The sequence below is a fragment of the Anopheles moucheti genome, chromosome X, assembly GCF_943734755.1.
Source record: "Anopheles moucheti chromosome X, idAnoMoucSN_F20_07, whole genome shotgun sequence".
NCBI lineage: Eukaryota > Metazoa > Arthropoda > Insecta > Diptera > Culicidae > Anopheles > Anopheles moucheti.
In genome coordinates, this window is record NC_069142.1 from 9627898 (window position 1) to 9645020 (window position 17123).

The 17123-nt window shown below is 43.1% G+C and overlaps 4 protein-coding genes across 10 annotated transcripts in view; all 4 read right to left on the minus strand.

Moving 5' to 3' along the window:
* LOC128307217 (signal transducer and transcription activator) overlaps positions 1-6189 on the minus strand; it is a 28552-nt gene extending 22363 nt beyond the window's left edge. For both annotated transcript variants that reach the window (XM_053044974.1, XM_053044973.1), the window contains exon 1: positions 5897-6189. The gene's annotated coding sequence lies outside the window, so the exon portion shown is untranslated. The remainder of the gene's footprint in view (positions 1-5896) is intronic.
* Positions 6190-8306: 2117 nt separating this feature from the next.
* On the minus strand, positions 8307-11016 carry LOC128306960 (serine/threonine-protein kinase ULK3). 2 transcript variants are annotated; one of them, XR_008287602.1, is made up of 3 exons: positions 10841-11016; positions 9183-10756; positions 8307-9077 (listed from the first exon to the last, which is right to left on the minus strand). XR_008287602.1 is itself a non-coding variant. In XM_053044642.1 (2 exons), the coding sequence occupies exons 1-2, from the start codon at positions 10925-10927 to the stop codon at positions 9353-9355; spliced, it is 1491 nt and encodes a 496-aa protein (XP_052900602.1). In that variant the 5' UTR covers positions 10928-11016; the 3' UTR covers positions 8307-9352. The 2 variants fall into 2 exon arrangements, 1 of the variants encoding a protein (XP_052900602.1); XM_053044642.1 differs by having other exon boundaries at positions 8307-10756.
* Positions 11017-11328: 312 nt separating this feature from the next.
* LOC128306749 (mitochondrial coenzyme A transporter SLC25A42) lies at positions 11329-16171 on the minus strand. 4 transcript variants are annotated; one of them, XM_053044346.1, is made up of 8 exons: positions 16127-16171; positions 14083-14340; positions 13854-14010; positions 13396-13564; positions 12999-13184; positions 12662-12927; positions 12398-12584; positions 11329-12327 (listed from the first exon to the last, which is right to left on the minus strand). In XM_053044346.1, exons 3-8 carry the CDS (start codon positions 13939-13941, stop codon positions 12174-12176), a joined length of 1050 nt encoding a protein of 349 aa, XP_052900306.1. In that variant the 5' UTR covers positions 13942-14010; positions 14083-14340; positions 16127-16171; the 3' UTR covers positions 11329-12173. The 4 variants fall into 4 exon arrangements, with proteins under 4 accessions (XP_052900306.1, XP_052900309.1, XP_052900308.1 ...); XM_053044349.1 differs by having other exon boundaries at positions 16121-16152; XM_053044348.1 differs by lacking the exon at positions 16127-16171 and adding an exon at positions 15658-16072.
* Positions 16172-16340: 169 nt separating this feature from the next.
* On the minus strand, positions 16341-17098 carry LOC128307242 (uncharacterized). Of its 2 annotated transcripts, none has more exons than XM_053044998.1 (3): positions 16922-17098; positions 16578-16785; positions 16341-16507 (listed from the first exon to the last, which is right to left on the minus strand). In XM_053044998.1, the coding sequence occupies exons 2-3, from the start codon at positions 16725-16727 to the stop codon at positions 16436-16438; spliced, it is 222 nt and encodes a 73-aa protein (XP_052900958.1). In that variant the 5' UTR covers positions 16728-16785; positions 16922-17098; the 3' UTR covers positions 16341-16435. The 2 variants fall into 2 exon arrangements, with proteins under 2 accessions (XP_052900958.1, XP_052900959.1); XM_053044999.1 differs by having other exon boundaries at positions 16865-17098.
* Between the last annotated feature and the right edge of the window lie 25 nt (positions 17099-17123).

Consider the following 17123-nt stretch of genomic DNA (forward strand, 5'->3'; position numbering starts at 1 on the left):
CAACGGATCAAGAAACCAAGCGAGCACTTTAAACAACGAAAAACAGAAACAAATTTTCAAAGAAAAGGACTCATCTTTCCTCTCTTTCCCATTCCTATAGGAGGCTACACTTCTCCCAACTTACACAGCAGAAGAAGGAGAAGAAGTCAAAAAATCATAAACCTCAACAACAATAAGGATAAAAACACTTATTGCTAGTTAAGTAAAGTTAAGCTACTATATATAATTATTATGTTAATCCTGTTGAGCTATATTACACACCATATATTATTAGTGTTTTAATATACGTTTTGAACATTTGGATGTGATTAAAGCGTTGCTTGCTTTTCGTTCAAAATGACAGGGCACAGGGTTGGGATTTGAAGGTTAGATGCTGTTTTCGCCCAGCCACAAACAACAGAGCATCTGCTCGACAAATGTACAGAACAAACCAATTGTTCAAAGTTGCTTAACAAGGTTAGCTCATGTTTACCATGTTCCCAAAGTGTAAACAAAACTGTTGAAAACATAAAAAAATGGGCGACTAGTCTAGCTATTTACCAAACCCCAAAATAATTTTACCTATTTTTGGAACACTCTAAACAGTTGAGTCAAATAAAAAAAAACAATAAACAACTCTGAAATCGATATTTAAATTTCTTTTTAATAGTATCTTTCATAGGAACTAACTGATCAACCCTCGTTGGTGGCACTCAAGTAACTCAATGAGTTTCTCTCTCCTGTTTTGCTTGATTCGTTATGTGTGTCCTGGAAACAGCATTTAAAGGACGAATCAATGTAAGATAACTCACAGTATACAGCGTGGCTGGTGGGAGTGCTGTAAGAGCGGTGTGCATGTGTTTCGTTGGAGAGGAAACGCAAAAGAACGCCTGTTGCTATTCGCAACCGGAACAATACATCCTCATCCGACATCCTCCGCAAAGCACGCTGCCAGAAAGCGAGGGAAAAAGAGTAATCGAGTAAAGAGAGCGAGAGAAGCCAGTGGTAGTATTGGGTGGGGCCCACACACTATTGAATTCGTATCGAAGGTGACCGAAATTGGAAATCACAGATGCAGGAGGACAACGCTCATGAAGCAGGCACGGTCCATCAAAAACGCTGCCAGGATACGCGGCCAGGTGAGTGACTCAGCGTTCCCGCCTGTATCCAGTGAGCTCGAGAATTATTTTTAGAACCATTTTATCGGGAAAAAACACTCCACAGGTAAGCGAGAGCGAACGGAAGTGAAAAATTGGGTTGGGAAAAAAAACGAAACTCCCCTGTCCACCACAGTAATATATATGTTTCCCCTCCCAACGTAATGGTACCATTATTAATTTAAAACACTTTGCTATGTGTTATGTTACTTTCCACCATCCCCGATGATTGGAAAACTGAAGCAAATTGGAAGACTCCTCACGGCGAAGAAAACAAATCTATGAACAAAAGTAAATAGGGGGATCATGAATGAACCACCGGCACAATTGCAATGTACTGTACATAGGTGCACGCACAGCAGTGGCACATCTAGGAAGAGCAAAGTAAGCCAGGTAGTGTTGAAGATGAGCAAACGGATAGTGGGGTAAGGTAAACTTTTGACGAATAGCGGTGAGACATCTAAGGCGAAATTGACAACAGCACGAAAACTGCATTTACCTTTAGCCTTTACCCTTGCAGTACCGAACCAAACCCTTCACCGGGTTCTCAAATTTCTCTTCCTGGGTCAAGCATAGGAAACCAGTCGCGAGGAAATCGCCCCAATTACATCAATAAATATTTGTCATTTGACAGTTAGCACGAGCTTCAAATGGGTCCGCGTTCGGTAATTGTAACACAAAAATGTCTTTTATATAACAATAGTCCAAGCAACACAATCTTTCCACAATTACAGAACAGAAGTTAGTGTTTGAGCTACAAAATACAAAGGTCAAACCAACTTTTTTCCAGTGTTTTGCTTCTGTTCCATCATTTGACTCTACGCAAACCAGTACTAACAGCACTGCTGTTCATGAATATAGGCTTGATAATAGATAAGAATTAAAATTGCAAAATTGATAAAAAGATAATGCAACATTTTCACATGATTATTAATATTTCAAGTTGATATTTATAGCAAAATGATAAGATAACGTTAATAGCATCAGACCGACTAATTCCCATGTGTTGGTTAGTGTTGGTTAAATCTGATTCCGATACATGAATCAGAAAGAATCTTACAACTAAATGGATGAATCTGAATCTCCATTTAAAAGATTCATTAATTATCCTTGATTTGTGACCTTCACGTATGGGCTTTTCCGTGATGTACACTCTCCCTCCGATTATCAGCTGTCAAAAATGGGCCCAACTACCCCTCCAAGAGGCATGATTCAATTCACCACATGGTTTTAGCGTGTTTCAATGGCTTAAGCGTGTGTGACGACATCAAACTGATATTGTTTTTAAATCGTGAAAAGAAGCACACACATCTCTGCCAGTGTATACTCGTTGGTATGGAAAATGTTTGGTGGGACCAACAGCAGGGATGGTATTATGAGTCTCGGAAGTATTTTGCAATTAGCAATTGTTGAAACAAACAATAAGTGCAAGCAAGATCACAATTTCAGACGATTTATATACAGTACCTATCGAACCTGCCAAACAGTAGTGCACAAAGTCAACACCCACCTTCCTCCTTTGTGATTCCATTCACGAAAAAAAATAAAAAAATAAATAAAATAAAATAAATAAATAAATGAAATAAAAGTTTGGTACCAATATTTCCTGTTTTTACTGTTCAATGTACCATTGTATCTTCGATGTGTATCTTCACCGTCGGTGCACCACACCCATCCCTTTCAGTTTGGCAACACCCAGGGACACCCTTGGCAACAGTCTTAAAACATCACCCGAAAGAACAGATCATAATGAAGTGGATTGTTTAAGAAACGCTTGCTGCTACCCACACACACACAACAAACCTTCTTTCGATGATTACCCAATGGCTGCATCAAGCGTTTTCGCTGTTTGTTCGTTCCATCAACACACCAAAGATTCATTTCAAGACAAATTCTACTCTCCTCACTAACGAAATGGATCCCATCGAAACCTTTCCTTCGCATTTTTAATCATATCGCTCAATGGTGGAAATTAAAAACACTCCATGAGCATATTCAATTTGATGGTTTCGAACAAATGCTAATTAGATTAATAGTTAATAAATTAACTTTATAGGCACTCCATATCATCTATACAACTCATTTATACCTTGTAATAAACTTATAATTCACAATTTGATTCCACATCCAATATCGTTCGTTAACTAGAGTTGCTAATCAAAAACTCGTATAACCGATAATACTATCTAACTGGATCCATTAACTAATTGACTCATGTAGCATTCGTATGGAAATGTTCTCGTTGCTTCCGGTAGATCAATTTACCAAACATTTGCACAACATATGGAAAATATGGTACGGGGCAAATAAGCAAACGAGGAAACTGTTGATCGCAACGCCGAAACACGTGCGCCCCCGCTTTGCAGCAAGCGAATTTGAATATTTGCTCTGCTTCAATATACCTTTTCACATTCGTTCGAAATCATCAAAATGCAAGGTTAAACGGGGAAAAACAAAAAAAAAAGCATTACAAAAGCAGTGAAGAAGTAAAGAAACGAAGAGACATAACAATAACAAAACGGTAAAGATTTAAAATTAACGAAGAAAAAAAACACACACAGACATAAAACCTTCAACCCTAAATAGAAAAACCGTAAATGGGTAACAAAAAGGGCAAGCTTGTTAACGGGCAAGAATGAAATTAAAAGGAACATGTAAATAGCAGCAGGAGAGTGATCTACGCAGGACGCAAACGTCACGCAGAAGGATCACCACAAAAAGGGGAAAGCCATAAAAAAAATCGGCTCTTTCACGGGAGCGAGAGCCGAAAAGTCATAAAATCAACGCGACTGTGTAATGGCACAGTGAACAAAATACTATAAATACGTACACGGGAACGAAGGAAGCAACGGTAACGAGCCTAAAAGTGAAGAAAAGAGAGAGAAAAAAACACCGAAATAAACAACGAAAAAAGGGTTTTTTGTCTTCGAATCCTTCACTTCATTTAGAAGATCTTCTTTGGTCTCCTTTGTCAGTCAACGGACTTCCCGAAAGTTGCCTTCTTGGTGGTGCGATCGTTTCACTGTGTGTGTGTGTGTGTGTGGGAGGGAAGAAGGATGGGTCCAGAGGAAAAGAGAATCAATCCCTTGTATCGGATTACGCTTTTGCCCCCAAATATAACCACAATGTTGTCTTTCGTCTAACGTCACCAAGAATAATGTTTCTTTTTTGTTCTATTAGAAAGAATTATTTGATATTTAATGTTTTAACAATTGGGAAAATTTTTTGTTTATTTCTTTCCTCTTGAACTGTAAACCCCTGCAATGCGGAAAACTTTAACAGTTTCTTTAGGCAGCTTGGGATACCTGCTAAAAACAGCTTCAGGAATTCCAAACAGATAAACACACATGTAAAAACTCTCCAGACCCTTCCTGCCCTGGTTCATGTGCCTCCACTACTTCTGCCTTCTGCCCTTAAGCAAACCAAACACCTACAGTACGTACACAAACATATAGAAAATTAATATACGGGTAGGGTCTGACGATCGATGAACGAGTTCCTAGAATTTACTGACGTTTCTTAACACGTACCCATGCATGCAGAAGAAACCATGGCCTGGAAACGTAACTGTGCCGAATGTTGAGGTCTGCAATACCTTCAACTGATGTTTTTTTTGTGTGCGTTTTGAAGTTTGAAGTTCTAAAGACTATTCTTCTTTCTCCTAAAAGTTGATAACTTTCCATACAATGTGACACTACAGTATAGCCTGTAAATTGAGGCTTCGATTGGTCGATTGGAATGGATAAAGTACTTAGACATGAACAACTTTTCGTCATTAATTAGAAGCAGCTGCAGCTTTGGGTCTACAACGCCTCCTGTGTCCATCTGGACGATCTGAAAAAAAAAACCTTTACAAGCTGGGTCGTCCGGTGTCATTCTCATGCCGTGATCGGCCCACCTAGAGTCTGGCGAGTCTCAGCTCATAGAGCACGTCGGCTGTGTGCGGCTACTCCATTGTCTTTCCACACATACGGGGCCGAAAATTCTTCTGAGCATCTTCCTTTCGCACGAGACACTAAGAGAGTTTCGTCAGATTTGGACAAAGTCCATGCCTCGGAGGCGTGTGTGAGTACTGGAACTCTTTAAGTTATATGTAGTCCCAACTTCGTACGCTGTGTTTAGGTGTTGAGAGCAGAGTAGTTTCTTCAGACTATAGAAAGACCGGTCGGCAGCCAGCATCCTAAGGCATATCCCATCATGCAAGACCCAATGGACCTAAAAAAGTCCTAAAAAGAAATTACCTCAACACCAGAAACAACCAAGCTCTGGAAACTAGTTTTGGGTGCATCCATGAATCCTGTAAGTTTCACGAGTCATCCAAGATTTATTGTTCGTCATAACCGAGTGACTTAGCCCGGGGGTTCCAGAGGCGAGATCCGACTCCACTCTCGAGGATTCTTGAATTAAGAATGAATTATTAGATCCTTTAAAAGTCGATTGGACCTTATTGGAATGAGCCCTTATTAAAGATTCATATGAATGGCTCTTCACAAAAGATCAAATAATCACAACATTACTGGAAACATGATACAATCCTTTTTCAATACATTAACGAGTGACGGCTTGTCGGATGGATTTCGTCTTGGAGCTTAAGCCTAGAAGGCCATAAGATAGACCCCGATGTTTTTGTGTATATTCGTCTTTAAGTATGATATTATTACTGCAACTAATCGAACAGAAAGAACAAATCCATCTGTGGATATTATTCTATGGGAGTATAATATCTAAACACGGTATATTAAGCTATCCCCAATACTTACGAGTAGCGGTCGGAGCTAAGCGCACACGTTCAGCGGGTTGCGTTTTGGTCTCACCCAGCTCCCCAACGTACCACACACACACACGCGCGCGATCACACGCGCCGGTTCGTGGAAATAAAGCAAGAAAGTTGCGGAGTAATGAGAGCGGCCAGCGCTGATAACACGCTCCCACCCTTTCTCTATCTCTCTCTCTAGCAGACGGTGTCGTACCACTGTTCCTATGGTGGAGGTGCACGATTAGATCACTAACGTGTGGGTTGAAATTTATCTATTTGATCGCACACATCGAACACGCACACTTATACAACTTAAGAAAAAAAAAACACGCATAACACTATTGCACACACTCTCAGCAGCGTTTGATGGATGTTGGAGGCGGTATGTGACAGATTAGGTGCCCGCTGCGAAATAAAGGCAAATTCGTTGCAATATGGTTGATTGAATAGCACCCGCCTAAACGCATACACACACACACGCACACACACACACGCATACTCATCAAACGGGAATGAATATGCTAACTGGGTTTTTTTTTCTTTTGCTGCATATTAGAATTCATTTTGGTGGTGTGGGTGTGAGTGCGTCACGGCGATCCTTCGTTGATGGACGGAAAGTAGTGTGGAGTAAGTGAGAGAGAGCGAGAAAAAAGGGCAAGTGCATCTTCTGTGGCCAGCAATGTCCAGAAAGAGACATTGAAATCATATCGCCAAAATCCTTATACAGCAAAGGGCTAAAGTAAAGACAGTAAACCACCTCAATCTCTCTCTCACACAGCCACACACACAACTGCAAAAAGCACCTTCTTTCGTTATTCTGCTTCGGTTTCTTTCGGTGTTTTTTTGTTCTTTTGCTTTATGGTAATGAAAAAAACCGATGAAAATCTATTGACTATGCGATCACAAAATAAACAAATTTTACGCGCATTAACGCACCACCGGAGAGAGGGCGCCACATTTCCACCCACACACAGGCACACATGCGCACGCGACTTCCCCACCCCCACAATCGCCCGCAAAGCTTCTGTCCTACTTCCGCAACCAGCGCGCAATAGCGGCACTCGTGATACTTAAATGCCGGCAAAACAAATGCGAACTAAAATATACATCTCTCTCTCACTCGCTTTCCTAACCGGAAGCACAATGTGACATATGCTTTTTTTCTAATATAAAAATTTGTCATATTCCTCTAAACCGCGTGTGCGTTTTATTGCAGCAAGCAAAAAAAACACACATATACGATCCAAATGCGCGATCGACAGCAAACTGTGAGTGTTTGTGTGTGTACTACTACTGCTGGCGGCACACACAGGCACAGCACGGTGTCGAGGTGGCGATCATGTCGCGCCGGGGTACAAAGGCAACAAAAAAAAATCCGGTACAGTAAGCGGGTGGAAAAGGGTCCGAAACAAAACGCGGAGAAAAAGGGATAGTTTTTCTTCCTTTTTGTCTTTTTTTTTACTGTATACAGACTGGGCCTGAGTGGGTGGGGATTTTGTTGTTCCTGAAGCATCATGTTTTAGCGAGCTCTTTTTTTTTGTACTAAAATGTACTGACTTTCTATGTGTGACTTTCTAGATTTCAAATGTATAGGAAAATAATAGCACTCTCATACACCGATATCCACACATACATTGGGGTCGCAAAGGAGGTAGAACCCGAAGGGAATAGAAGTACCGGAACGCTTCTTTCACCTTTCTCGCCCTTTGGGAAAGTGATAATTTTGTCCACAAAATTGAGAAAAAAATCGTACGCTGACAGGTGTCGCTGAAAAATACAAGGCACAATAAACAAACCAAAAAAAAACAGGTAAGTGTCGCTGCTGCTTTTCGCTGTTTTTTCTACACTCAATGTCACACGCGAGGGTCCGACTCACAACACTAAAGGTTTTTTTAGTTCTAGGGACTCTTTAAAATCCACGCACGGCACGGACGCACAACATGCATGGGCACAGCTTACAGACGGACTGAAGGGCATGTTGATCGATATACTGGGGGAGCGCCGAACGATATGCTGGTGGATGGTCGGTCGGAGTTTGCTTTTTTTACCGCCGCCATCTTACCTCTTGTTTTTGACAGATGACAATTGTGGCATCCTCGACGATGGGACCAAGTCAGGGATCTCCAAACTATGCCTAAATTCGATTTTTTTGTATTTTGATGCCCTTACTAATAAAATATTTGTGAATCTCTTCGTATTTAGGGAGACATCTGAACTTGTTCGACTTGAATACAAAAAGAAGATTTTCATCGGCCCCCAATTTGGGAAGAATGATTGAAAGTCGAATACATATCGAAAGAAAATGGATGCATTGAAACACAGTTTTTACACTCTAATCATTGTGATTCAAGCTTAAACCGTTTAATTTTATTTATTTTAATTATGACAGCGCTATATAAACATCAACCGCAATCAGAGTAAAAAACTTAACAAACGATAATGGTACGTAATAAACGATATTGGGAAATCAATTTAACTAGTGCAACTCCCCAAAACCTAATTTAGCTTTTCCAATCAATGGTAAACTACATCTTCATTTTACATGCTTTCTTTACTTCATACACTTTACAACAACATTCACCATGGCGTGCAATTAGTGTTATAAATCAAATTCAGCATACCAAAGCCTACCAATCGCTGCACTATGATTTGCATTCCGGCAAATGTTGGCATCTCCCGGAAATACGCTATATGCGCGTCTCGTTTAATCCGGGAATGAAAACCTGGTTGGTTTTTTTTGCGAATAAAAAACAAAACACCATGAACCATTGGTATAAAATTAATTTCATTGAACTAATCACGCAACGCACAAACCCCTGTCCGCCGATGGGGTTGTTTGATAAGTTTAGTTTCCATTTTTACTATCGTCTAAATCACACTGCGTAAATACGATTTACGACCTTTCGTGTATCGTGTTTCTTTTATTGTTTTTAAAACGGGAAATCTCATTGTGTACTGGGTAGTGGTTCGATGATGCTGCTGCGCGGTACACCGTACATCATCCTCGGTGATTAATAAAGCCGTGCATGCGCTACATAGGAACAAATCGTTTTCATTTACGAATACTGGAATAGAATCGAAAATTCCGCTTGTTGATGGTTAGCGCTTCCATCACTGCTGCATAAGCACGCTAATTCGCAAGGCAAGCTTAATTTGATATCACAACATCCATGCATCCATGACATCTACAAGACGAAGAGCCGTTTAGATGGAATCGTGCTAGAAGCTCAATAAAGTTAGAAGAAAAAATATCTGCAATCACCCGAATACATTACATAAAATCAAATTACGTTAAATGTGTTCTCTCTCGATTATGCTAATTCCGATCAGCTCAGTGATATCCCGTGCTTCTCGTGTTTTGAATGATGGCGATGTGTGTAATCGAACCGTTAAGTATGTGTCATTGAAAAGCGAGAGAGCAAATGGTGTGGTTTTCCTTTGGATTTAATTAGACAGTCCATCACTGGACAGTGCAGGCGTAATGATTCGCTTCCGTGCTTTCCATCTCCTGCATGATTTGTGCCGAACGGATCGATTTGATGTGTTCAGCTTCTTCCATCCAGTGTACGATCTGTTGTCGCAGCTGTTTCTTTTGCGAAGGCGCAATGTCCTTGTGAAGTACCGGTATGAGCAAACCGAGCGCGGTCGTGTAACCGTCCAGTGCGACATCCAACCTGTTTTCCGACGCATCTTTATCTGCGTCCCGCGCAATCTTGAGCCCTTGGGCAATGGTTTCAAAATCACGTGCCAGCTCAGCTAACCCTGGTTCTGGTGTATTCGCATCTGTTGCATTATCCTTAGGCGCACCTGAAATGCCCTCGGAAGCAGGGTCGATCTTTTTCGCATTTAGTGTCGGTTTCGTATTTAGTGACGTCGTCGCTCCGTACTGTTGTTGCTGCTCCATCGTCTGGCTGTTGGCGTAAATGTGCTGCTTGAGCGTTTCGGCACGGTGCAGGTACGTTAAGACGCGTTGCCTCAGGAGCTTTCTTTTGGTCGGATCCGATTCGGCACGCGTTATCGGTACAAAATACTGCAGACCTTGGCAGTAGGCACGGTAGGCAGCACCCAGCTCCTGTCGCTGTTCTTTCTCGATCGCACGGTTGATCAATGCGATCGCTTTTTCGAGATTTTCTTCGCACGCGGTGTGGGCCAGATCAAGGTACGGATCGTCGAAAAATTTCTCGAACGTGATGCGACGGACCGGATCACGCTGCAGCAGACTGGTGAGTAGCTGGCGGCAGTCAGACGAAATTGTCGGACGTCCCGGTATGGTGATCGGATCGTTCCGATGGATACGACCGGCTAGCTCGTGCAGACTGGTCGAACTGTACGGTGCCTTGCCGAACAGACACTCGTACAGAATCACGCCCACGCTCCACAAGTCGGCCGCTGGGCCGTAGGAGGTGTTTAGCAATATTTCTGGTGCCATGTACAACGGCGACCCTTTCACTGCCGTATTCTCCTGGTTAAGCTTCAGCCGCTGGGCAAACCCAAAATCGCCAACCTTCAGCGTGCAAGTGCCGGACTCTTTCGTGAGCAGCAGGTTGGCCGGTTTCAGGTCCAGATGGCTCACATCATTTTGGCGCATATAGCGCAAGGCAAGGGCCAGCTGCTGCAGGAACCGCCGGCAGGTGACTTCGTCCAGCGTGCGATTCTGCTTGATGTACGACGAAAGGTTGCCGGCATTGCAATACTCCATCAGTATGTAAATATTTTCATCGTCCCAGAGAAAGTCACGCATCTCCACGATGTGCCGGTGCTTTAGCCTCTTCAGCAAGCTTATCTCACTAATTATATTATCCATAGCCGAATGTGAGAGTTTACTCTTTGCCATCACCTTCACCGCCAGAATCTCTTTTGTAGTCTAGGAGGAATCAATTACATGAAGTTAACTTATAAAGTTCTTAAGGTAAAACATTGTCCAATGATGATTTGGGCGAAAGCATACCTTTTTCATGGCTCGGTACACAATTGCGTACGTTCCGCTGCCGAGTCGCTCGAGCAGCTTGTATTCGGTAATTTTTGTTTCACTCATCGTCCGGTCTCGTTCCTGGTTAGATTGTACGCTAATAAATATCTACTCCACTAGCATCACAAGGTAAAAAGTAATATTATTTTAATAATCCTACTGGTATCACAAAGTTTGCATTGGTAAAAGCTATATTGTAACCAAAGGCTAAGAATGTGTTGTCTGCACAAACACACACACACGTGCAAGCCATCCGCAGCTGACAGCTGATTTGGCTTTCATAAACACACACAAGGTGTACGCAAGCAAGGTAGTCTTGTGTCAAGGTAATTAAGATTTTCCCGTTACAACAATTGGTTCCTTTTATTATTTGGGCATATTTTATTCGATCCGAATATGGGTTTACAAATACGGTGTATTATTTAAAATACTTAACAGTTAGTGAAACAATTAGTCCGGTTTAACTTGTCTCATATGCTTTATTGATCATATATGTAGCCCAATGTTAATGGAAATACGGGAAACAACCACCAGTGAGTTTTGTAACGCCTTTCCATTTAGCACAATTTTAATAACAGGTAATTTTATTCTTTAAAACCCTATCTCACTCCGATCAACAAAGGCCGGTACAGCACTAAGGCATCTTGACGTACTGCTAATTTGATTTTTGCATCATCTTTTTGAAAGAGACACACACGGTGAAACGAAAATGCTCTTGAATCTCTCTGCCGTTAAATTTGGTCCGCGTGACGGTTCTAAACCAATCTACGCGGAGAGAGGGCGTAGGATGGCAGGTTTTCCTGTGGAGTTTGTTTTTAGGTTTTGTAGCTTATAGCCCTATATAGCATTTGTTGTTTCCAAACGAGGTTGCACCCTAAACTTACGCCGCTCTACGGGAAATGACTAAATAACATATAGATTCGTTACGCTAAACTAGTACATGCTTTGTGCAATGGTTTCGTAGTGTGCTGGCCTGAAAACCACAATGGCGGGGCCCGTTGCACCAGTTCGCTTTGTAAAAAAGTCGAGCGAATTGGCAACACCAGCTAATGGCACTTATCCGATTGACGATTCGTACACTCGTTCGCTAGATTAAAAAGACATACATACGCGCAGCCACACACGCGTGTACTCTGGCGGCCGTGGCGGGAGGAATTTCGGTGTTATTGTCGTGCCAGCCTTTTGAAGGTTTTCTTTGCAATGCTTTCTATCGTAGAATATTCGAATTCTAATTCGCGGTGTACCGAATTTCGCCGCCAATGGCGCCCCAAAACAAAGGTAGTGCGCGATGTACGTTATGAAGGGAGAGGCATTACCGAGTCCGGTCGGTGTCCCTGATGTGTATGATATCCCGGAGTAGATGCTTGATGTGATCGTACGTTGCAAAGCTGATGCCTACAGCTATCGGGCCCTTAATCCAGTTCATACTCAAGCCTTTGTAAAAGCCGCCGATGAGTCCTTCCTCCCTATGATTGGATTTAAATTTCAGGTAAGTATGATGTCACACTCTGGTACTCCCGGAGCAATGTGAGATACCTGTATATTTTGATCAGCGTCCTGCCGATGGTAAGATACTGATCGGCGCACTGAGCCGTCACACCGGTGGTTTGCATGCGTCGTCTCACGATGTCTAGCGGGTAGCTAGACGACTGACCAATGACGCCCGCTACCGCACCGAACGTGAGCGATATCACAGTGTTGGGAGATTTATCTCCCGTCCTTTCTGCAAATAAAGTTAGCAAGACGAAGGGTATTAAACAATCGCAAAACGAAACAACTGAACATTGCTGTTTTACTTACTGTAGTATTCGTTCTTGAGTGTGTCGTACGTGAAAAACGATGTACCGGCGTACGGTATCACACCGAGTATTGTCGCCCAGTAGCCGCGATATAACGTTCGCGGACCTTCACACTGCCAGATCTTTACAAACACTTCCCGCAGCGTCTTATAGCCAGAGTACTTGTCCGTCACGGCCATCCGGGCACGGGCCAGATCGAGCGGGTACGTCAGCGACTGGGATGTGATGCCCGCTAGCGAACCCGCCATAAAACGGCGTACCTCCGTGCTGAAATGTATGAACAATTTTTCCGTTTGAACATCAGCCTGGCAATTGCGGTGAAGCACCACTCAACCTACTCTCTGTGAAGATCAACCTGCAGTATCTTCTTCCATTGCTCGTGGGCCGTAAACTGGATCGCCGAGTAGGGTATAATGCGTGCCATGGTGGCTGAGTTACCGCGCCACAGTGCCAGGAAACCTTCGCGAACGTACGTATTGCGCAGGAATCCGAGCGCTGCCCGGAACGTGTACGGGATGTCTTTGCTGGGGGTTGTGGAATGGAGCGAAAAGAAGGTCAATATGTTACTAATGTTTTGCTTAATGAATCTTCTCCAAATAATAATAATAATTAAGCTTCTCTAAAAAGAATTATAGTCATTCATTTCGGTTTAAAGGTTTATATAAATTTATGACTCGGATTCTGATTCGGAACATTACAAGCTACACAATGCGAACAATATGGGCTAAAGCTTACTTGATTTGGAAGTTGATCTTTGTACGATCGAGCGGTGCGATAGTAGTTTTTGCCAGTGCACCCGCTGTCGCACCGGCAACCAGACTTGTCAGCACTACATCCCGGTTGTTTAGATTACTGGGCCGAACTGGTACCGTTTCCGAAGGTTGTCGATTATTCGTTGACATGTCTGGAAGGAGGAATGGTTGTTTGATTTGTAAAAATATGTTGCCTATCGCACTAGCATGTTATCTAACATCCAACACGGGCCCGTTTCGCCGTTAACGCTATTCTGCCATACTCCGGCACTTGGCCATCTTGATTGCATTCATTATACGATTGATTGCGACTCATGTGCGGGGCTCGGATTTTGCTTTGATAGAAGAAGCACAACACCGTACATGAAAGATTTGCCGCAGATAAGACAGGGGTTAGCTGATCAGAGTCCCTTCCAGTGATCAAACCAGGCGTATGCTCACCTCGCACCGCATCCGCTGCTACCCAAGGACTGCTGCCAGCGTGTTGACGGGCGGGAAGCAGTTCGCCACTGAGCGTAGTGGCACGCATGCAAAAGTAAAACTATAAACACTCTAAACACAACAAACACAAATACAAATCTCCCAAAAAAAAGGTGTCCTAAAAAGATGCATTAAAAAGTCAGTGCGTTAGTATAGGGAACGTTATGTAGCAGGTTGATGATTGGTTTACCTGTATAAAAATATATTTTGATCAGATAGCAGCTTCACAGCATCGTCGGGATGGAGTGGTACATACTCCCGGCTGGACGTGAACGATCGGGCTGTGGTTCTGTTCGATGCATCGAGCAAAACTCAATCCCCTCGCGAAAGTTTACCACCAATGCGGGACAGGTGGATTGGGTAGAATAAACCTGTTTCCTAAATGAGCTCCGGTACAGATTGGTGGTCGGACGTCTTTCAGCGCTTCAATTACTACCACCGATTGGATCTGTAGGGTGAAATGGAAATAAATAAAAAACTGCCATTAAAAAAATTAAACCGGATTCAGACCAGCTCTTTTACATGTTTTATGAGTGTGTATTCTATAGGCAGGGGAAGAAAAATATCAAGCCAACGGCCTCACGACCCTGATATCAACAAAGATACATAAAAAACGCTGCTGTCCCGCTAGTGCTGCGCCCTTTCCTAGTTGAAGGGTTTCCTCATCGCACGTGCGAGTATGTGTGTGTGTGTAAAAGTGAGAGGGGGGGGGGGGAGGATGACTGGCTAAGCATACATTAACAGGGGGTAACGGTCATATTTCGTCAACGCAGATTACGATACCGCAAAAACCATCGTAACCGTCGCGTCATTCGGCGAAGGTCAAATTCCATTTCCTGCCAACCTGACTTCTCAAGCTCGAAACTTTTATACATATATATATGTTTATGGGTGTTTGTATGTCGCAACACACATACACAACGATGTATAAATCCTACATAGTGGAAATATTTTTACGCACGCATCAGTGCGTTTACGGGGTTGAAGATGTTGCAGCTGGGGGGCGTATGTTGTTACGATGTTGTTTTCTCCAGCCGCGCGAAACTAATACGAAACGCGTGTGTGTCGTGATGATGTACGATACATTGCCACACATACGAAACAAGTTATAAATAGCATCAATAATAAAGAATTATGCTGATCATACCAGTAAACAACGCAAACTGGTTGATCACATTTTGCAAAAGCACTTCGTCCCCTACTCTATATCGTACTAGCATTTCGAACTAGGTTAATCCAGGCCCATTTCCATGAGATGGTCGATCAATGAGAAAAGGAAATATCTATTTCATGCGCCTTGGTTTGGTGGCGTCTTCTCCGATGGAACTCGCGGCAAGCAATAACACCCACTCGTTCAATTCCTCCGCTTTTCGAGGTCGCAAAACGTTGATTACATAAAGCCATCGGTAGGCAGCAGGATAAAAAAGGTGCAATAAAGTAGTAAAACGTTAGCTTAACAAACTGCACACGTACACCGCAAATGGCACCGAAACGTTACATACGCACCTTTAAACTAGCGACATTATCGTACCAGTTCGTAAAAATGGGCAAGTATTTCTTCTTCGATCTGAAAGCACGAAAAAAGGGAATAATCGTTGAGGAATCCCGCGCACTACTTTGGATGCTGCTATCAATGCCGGCCACTTGACACACTCTAACGTGTAGTGCGCGACACGCGTTAGCCGCGTTGTTATCAGTGGCCACACATACACGAGCGAATTCACATGCCGAAGAAAACGGTAATACAGCGAAAAGTGCTCGCTACCTCCAGACAGGACTGTGCGTTCCGGTGTCCTCGCACGGGGAAAAAATCCCTTTCAGGGGGTCACTGCTACACGCTTCCCATATAACCTTTGCTTCGTCTGTGGGTGTTTCAAGGTTGGCTTGACGAATACGCTGCTGATGGGGCGGAATGTTTTTAGCAACAATCCGCAATCGAAACCCGTCCGTTGCGTTGCGGGACCGATATGCTGCTGCTGCACAACACCACCGGGCACGGTTACGAAGAGTACAACACACTGCTAAAACCAATCAGTCAGCTTGCCAGCCCGCCGTTCCGTAAACAGTAAACAACACACGTCAATCAACGCGCGACCCTTTTCCGGAATTATTATTGTACCGTGTTGGTGATGCCGTTACCGAGCGCTTCTACGTAATGAGAATGTGTGTGCTGGCCGCGGATTTCGTTCTATTGAATGGAAAGAAAACGTAAATAGAAGCCGTCCTACCCGTACCGTACTGCTGCTATCCTTTCCAATCGTTGGACGGTGCTGTTTCATGCGACCTACCTACCTTGACAGCTGATTTTGACAGGTCTGGCGCATGCGTCGCTGTGTTTGCATTTCGGAGAACCGCGTCCAAAGTGTTGCATAAAACCCGCCAATTATCAATGCCAAACACAATTTTTACGTTTAAATGCTACCCATTTTTATATATTCTCATACATGACAGTGAAGGCATTATATTGCATTATACGAGAACGAAAACGATTTAATTAACCAAACAACTGCTCCGTATCTTCCAGATTAGCGTCGCGTTTTTTTTTACTGCGGTTTGTCCTGTTGTTTGTTCGGTTCGGTTTTATTCGTAACACTTTGCCACATCGCTTTAGCTGCCTGCATTCGTTGTAAATAAAGAGGAATTTTGTTAAAATTCGTAATGGAGGTACAACATACATTTACTTACTATCACAACCGGTAGATCTTTACGCTCTTGGTCGGAGACGAGTGCTCTGTTGTGCTGCAGCGAATCCCACGCCCAATGAAGACCGATCAGCGACGGAATCATCACGATCGCCACCAGGTTGCGCGATACGAACATCTTTACTTTCTGCATGGCTGCTACTATCTGCCGGCTCTTGGAGAACACAGTTGAAGCTTGAACCTAAACGAAGCTGTAGCATGTACAGGAGAAAGTAGCGTGTTTTATTACTGGTAAAACAAATTATAGAGCTGTTTTTACTCCATGCATACAACTATCTCTAACGAATTTCGCAATACTGTGGCTAGTAGCTTTGCAGTTACACTTACGCTTTGTAGCACGTCAGTTCGGGAAGGATGGTTGAATGCAGTGGTCCAGTATTTTGAGTTGATCTGTAGAATATTTTGACCCGTCCTACCGGTGCCAGGCTACATGCCCCGTGATGCGTTATTCTGATGGCTGACCGCTTTTTGGTGCTGGCCAATTCTTTCGAGTCTTTTGTTTATTTTTATCCTCCGCTAGTTCCAGCGC

What these genes read in the sequence shown, in the direction of transcription:
- LOC128306960 (XM_053044642.1), bottom strand. Translation starts at nt 10,927, where the DNA reads ATGAGTGAAACAAAAATTACCGAATACAAGCTGCTCGAGCGACTCGGC. An exon ending in TGTACCGAGCCATGAAAAAG is followed by an intron (nt 10,757 to 10,840) that starts GTATGCTTTCGC and finishes GATTCCTCCTAG; the next exon opens with ACTACAAAAGAGATTCTGGC.
- LOC128306749 (XM_053044346.1), bottom strand. Translation starts at nt 13,941, where the DNA reads ATGCGTGCCACTACGCTCAGTGGCGAACTGCTTCCCGCCCGTCAACAC. An exon ending in AAGATCAACTTCCAAATCAA is followed by an intron (nt 13,185 to 13,395) that starts GTAAGCTTTAGC and finishes CACAACCCCCAG; the next exon opens with CAAAGACATCCCGTACACGT. An exon ending in ACTCAAGAACGAATACTACA is followed by an intron (nt 12,585 to 12,661) that starts GTAAGTAAAACA and finishes CTTTATTTGCAG; the next exon opens with AAAGGACGGGAGATAAATCT.
- LOC128307242 (XM_053044998.1), bottom strand. Translation starts at nt 16,727, where the DNA reads ATGCAGAAAGTAAAGATGTTCGTATCGCGCAACCTGGTGGCGATCGTG. An exon ending in AAGATCTACCGGTTGTGATA is followed by an intron (nt 16,508 to 16,577) that starts GTAAGTAAATGT and finishes CAACGAATGCAG; the next exon opens with GCAGCTAAAGCGATGTGGCA.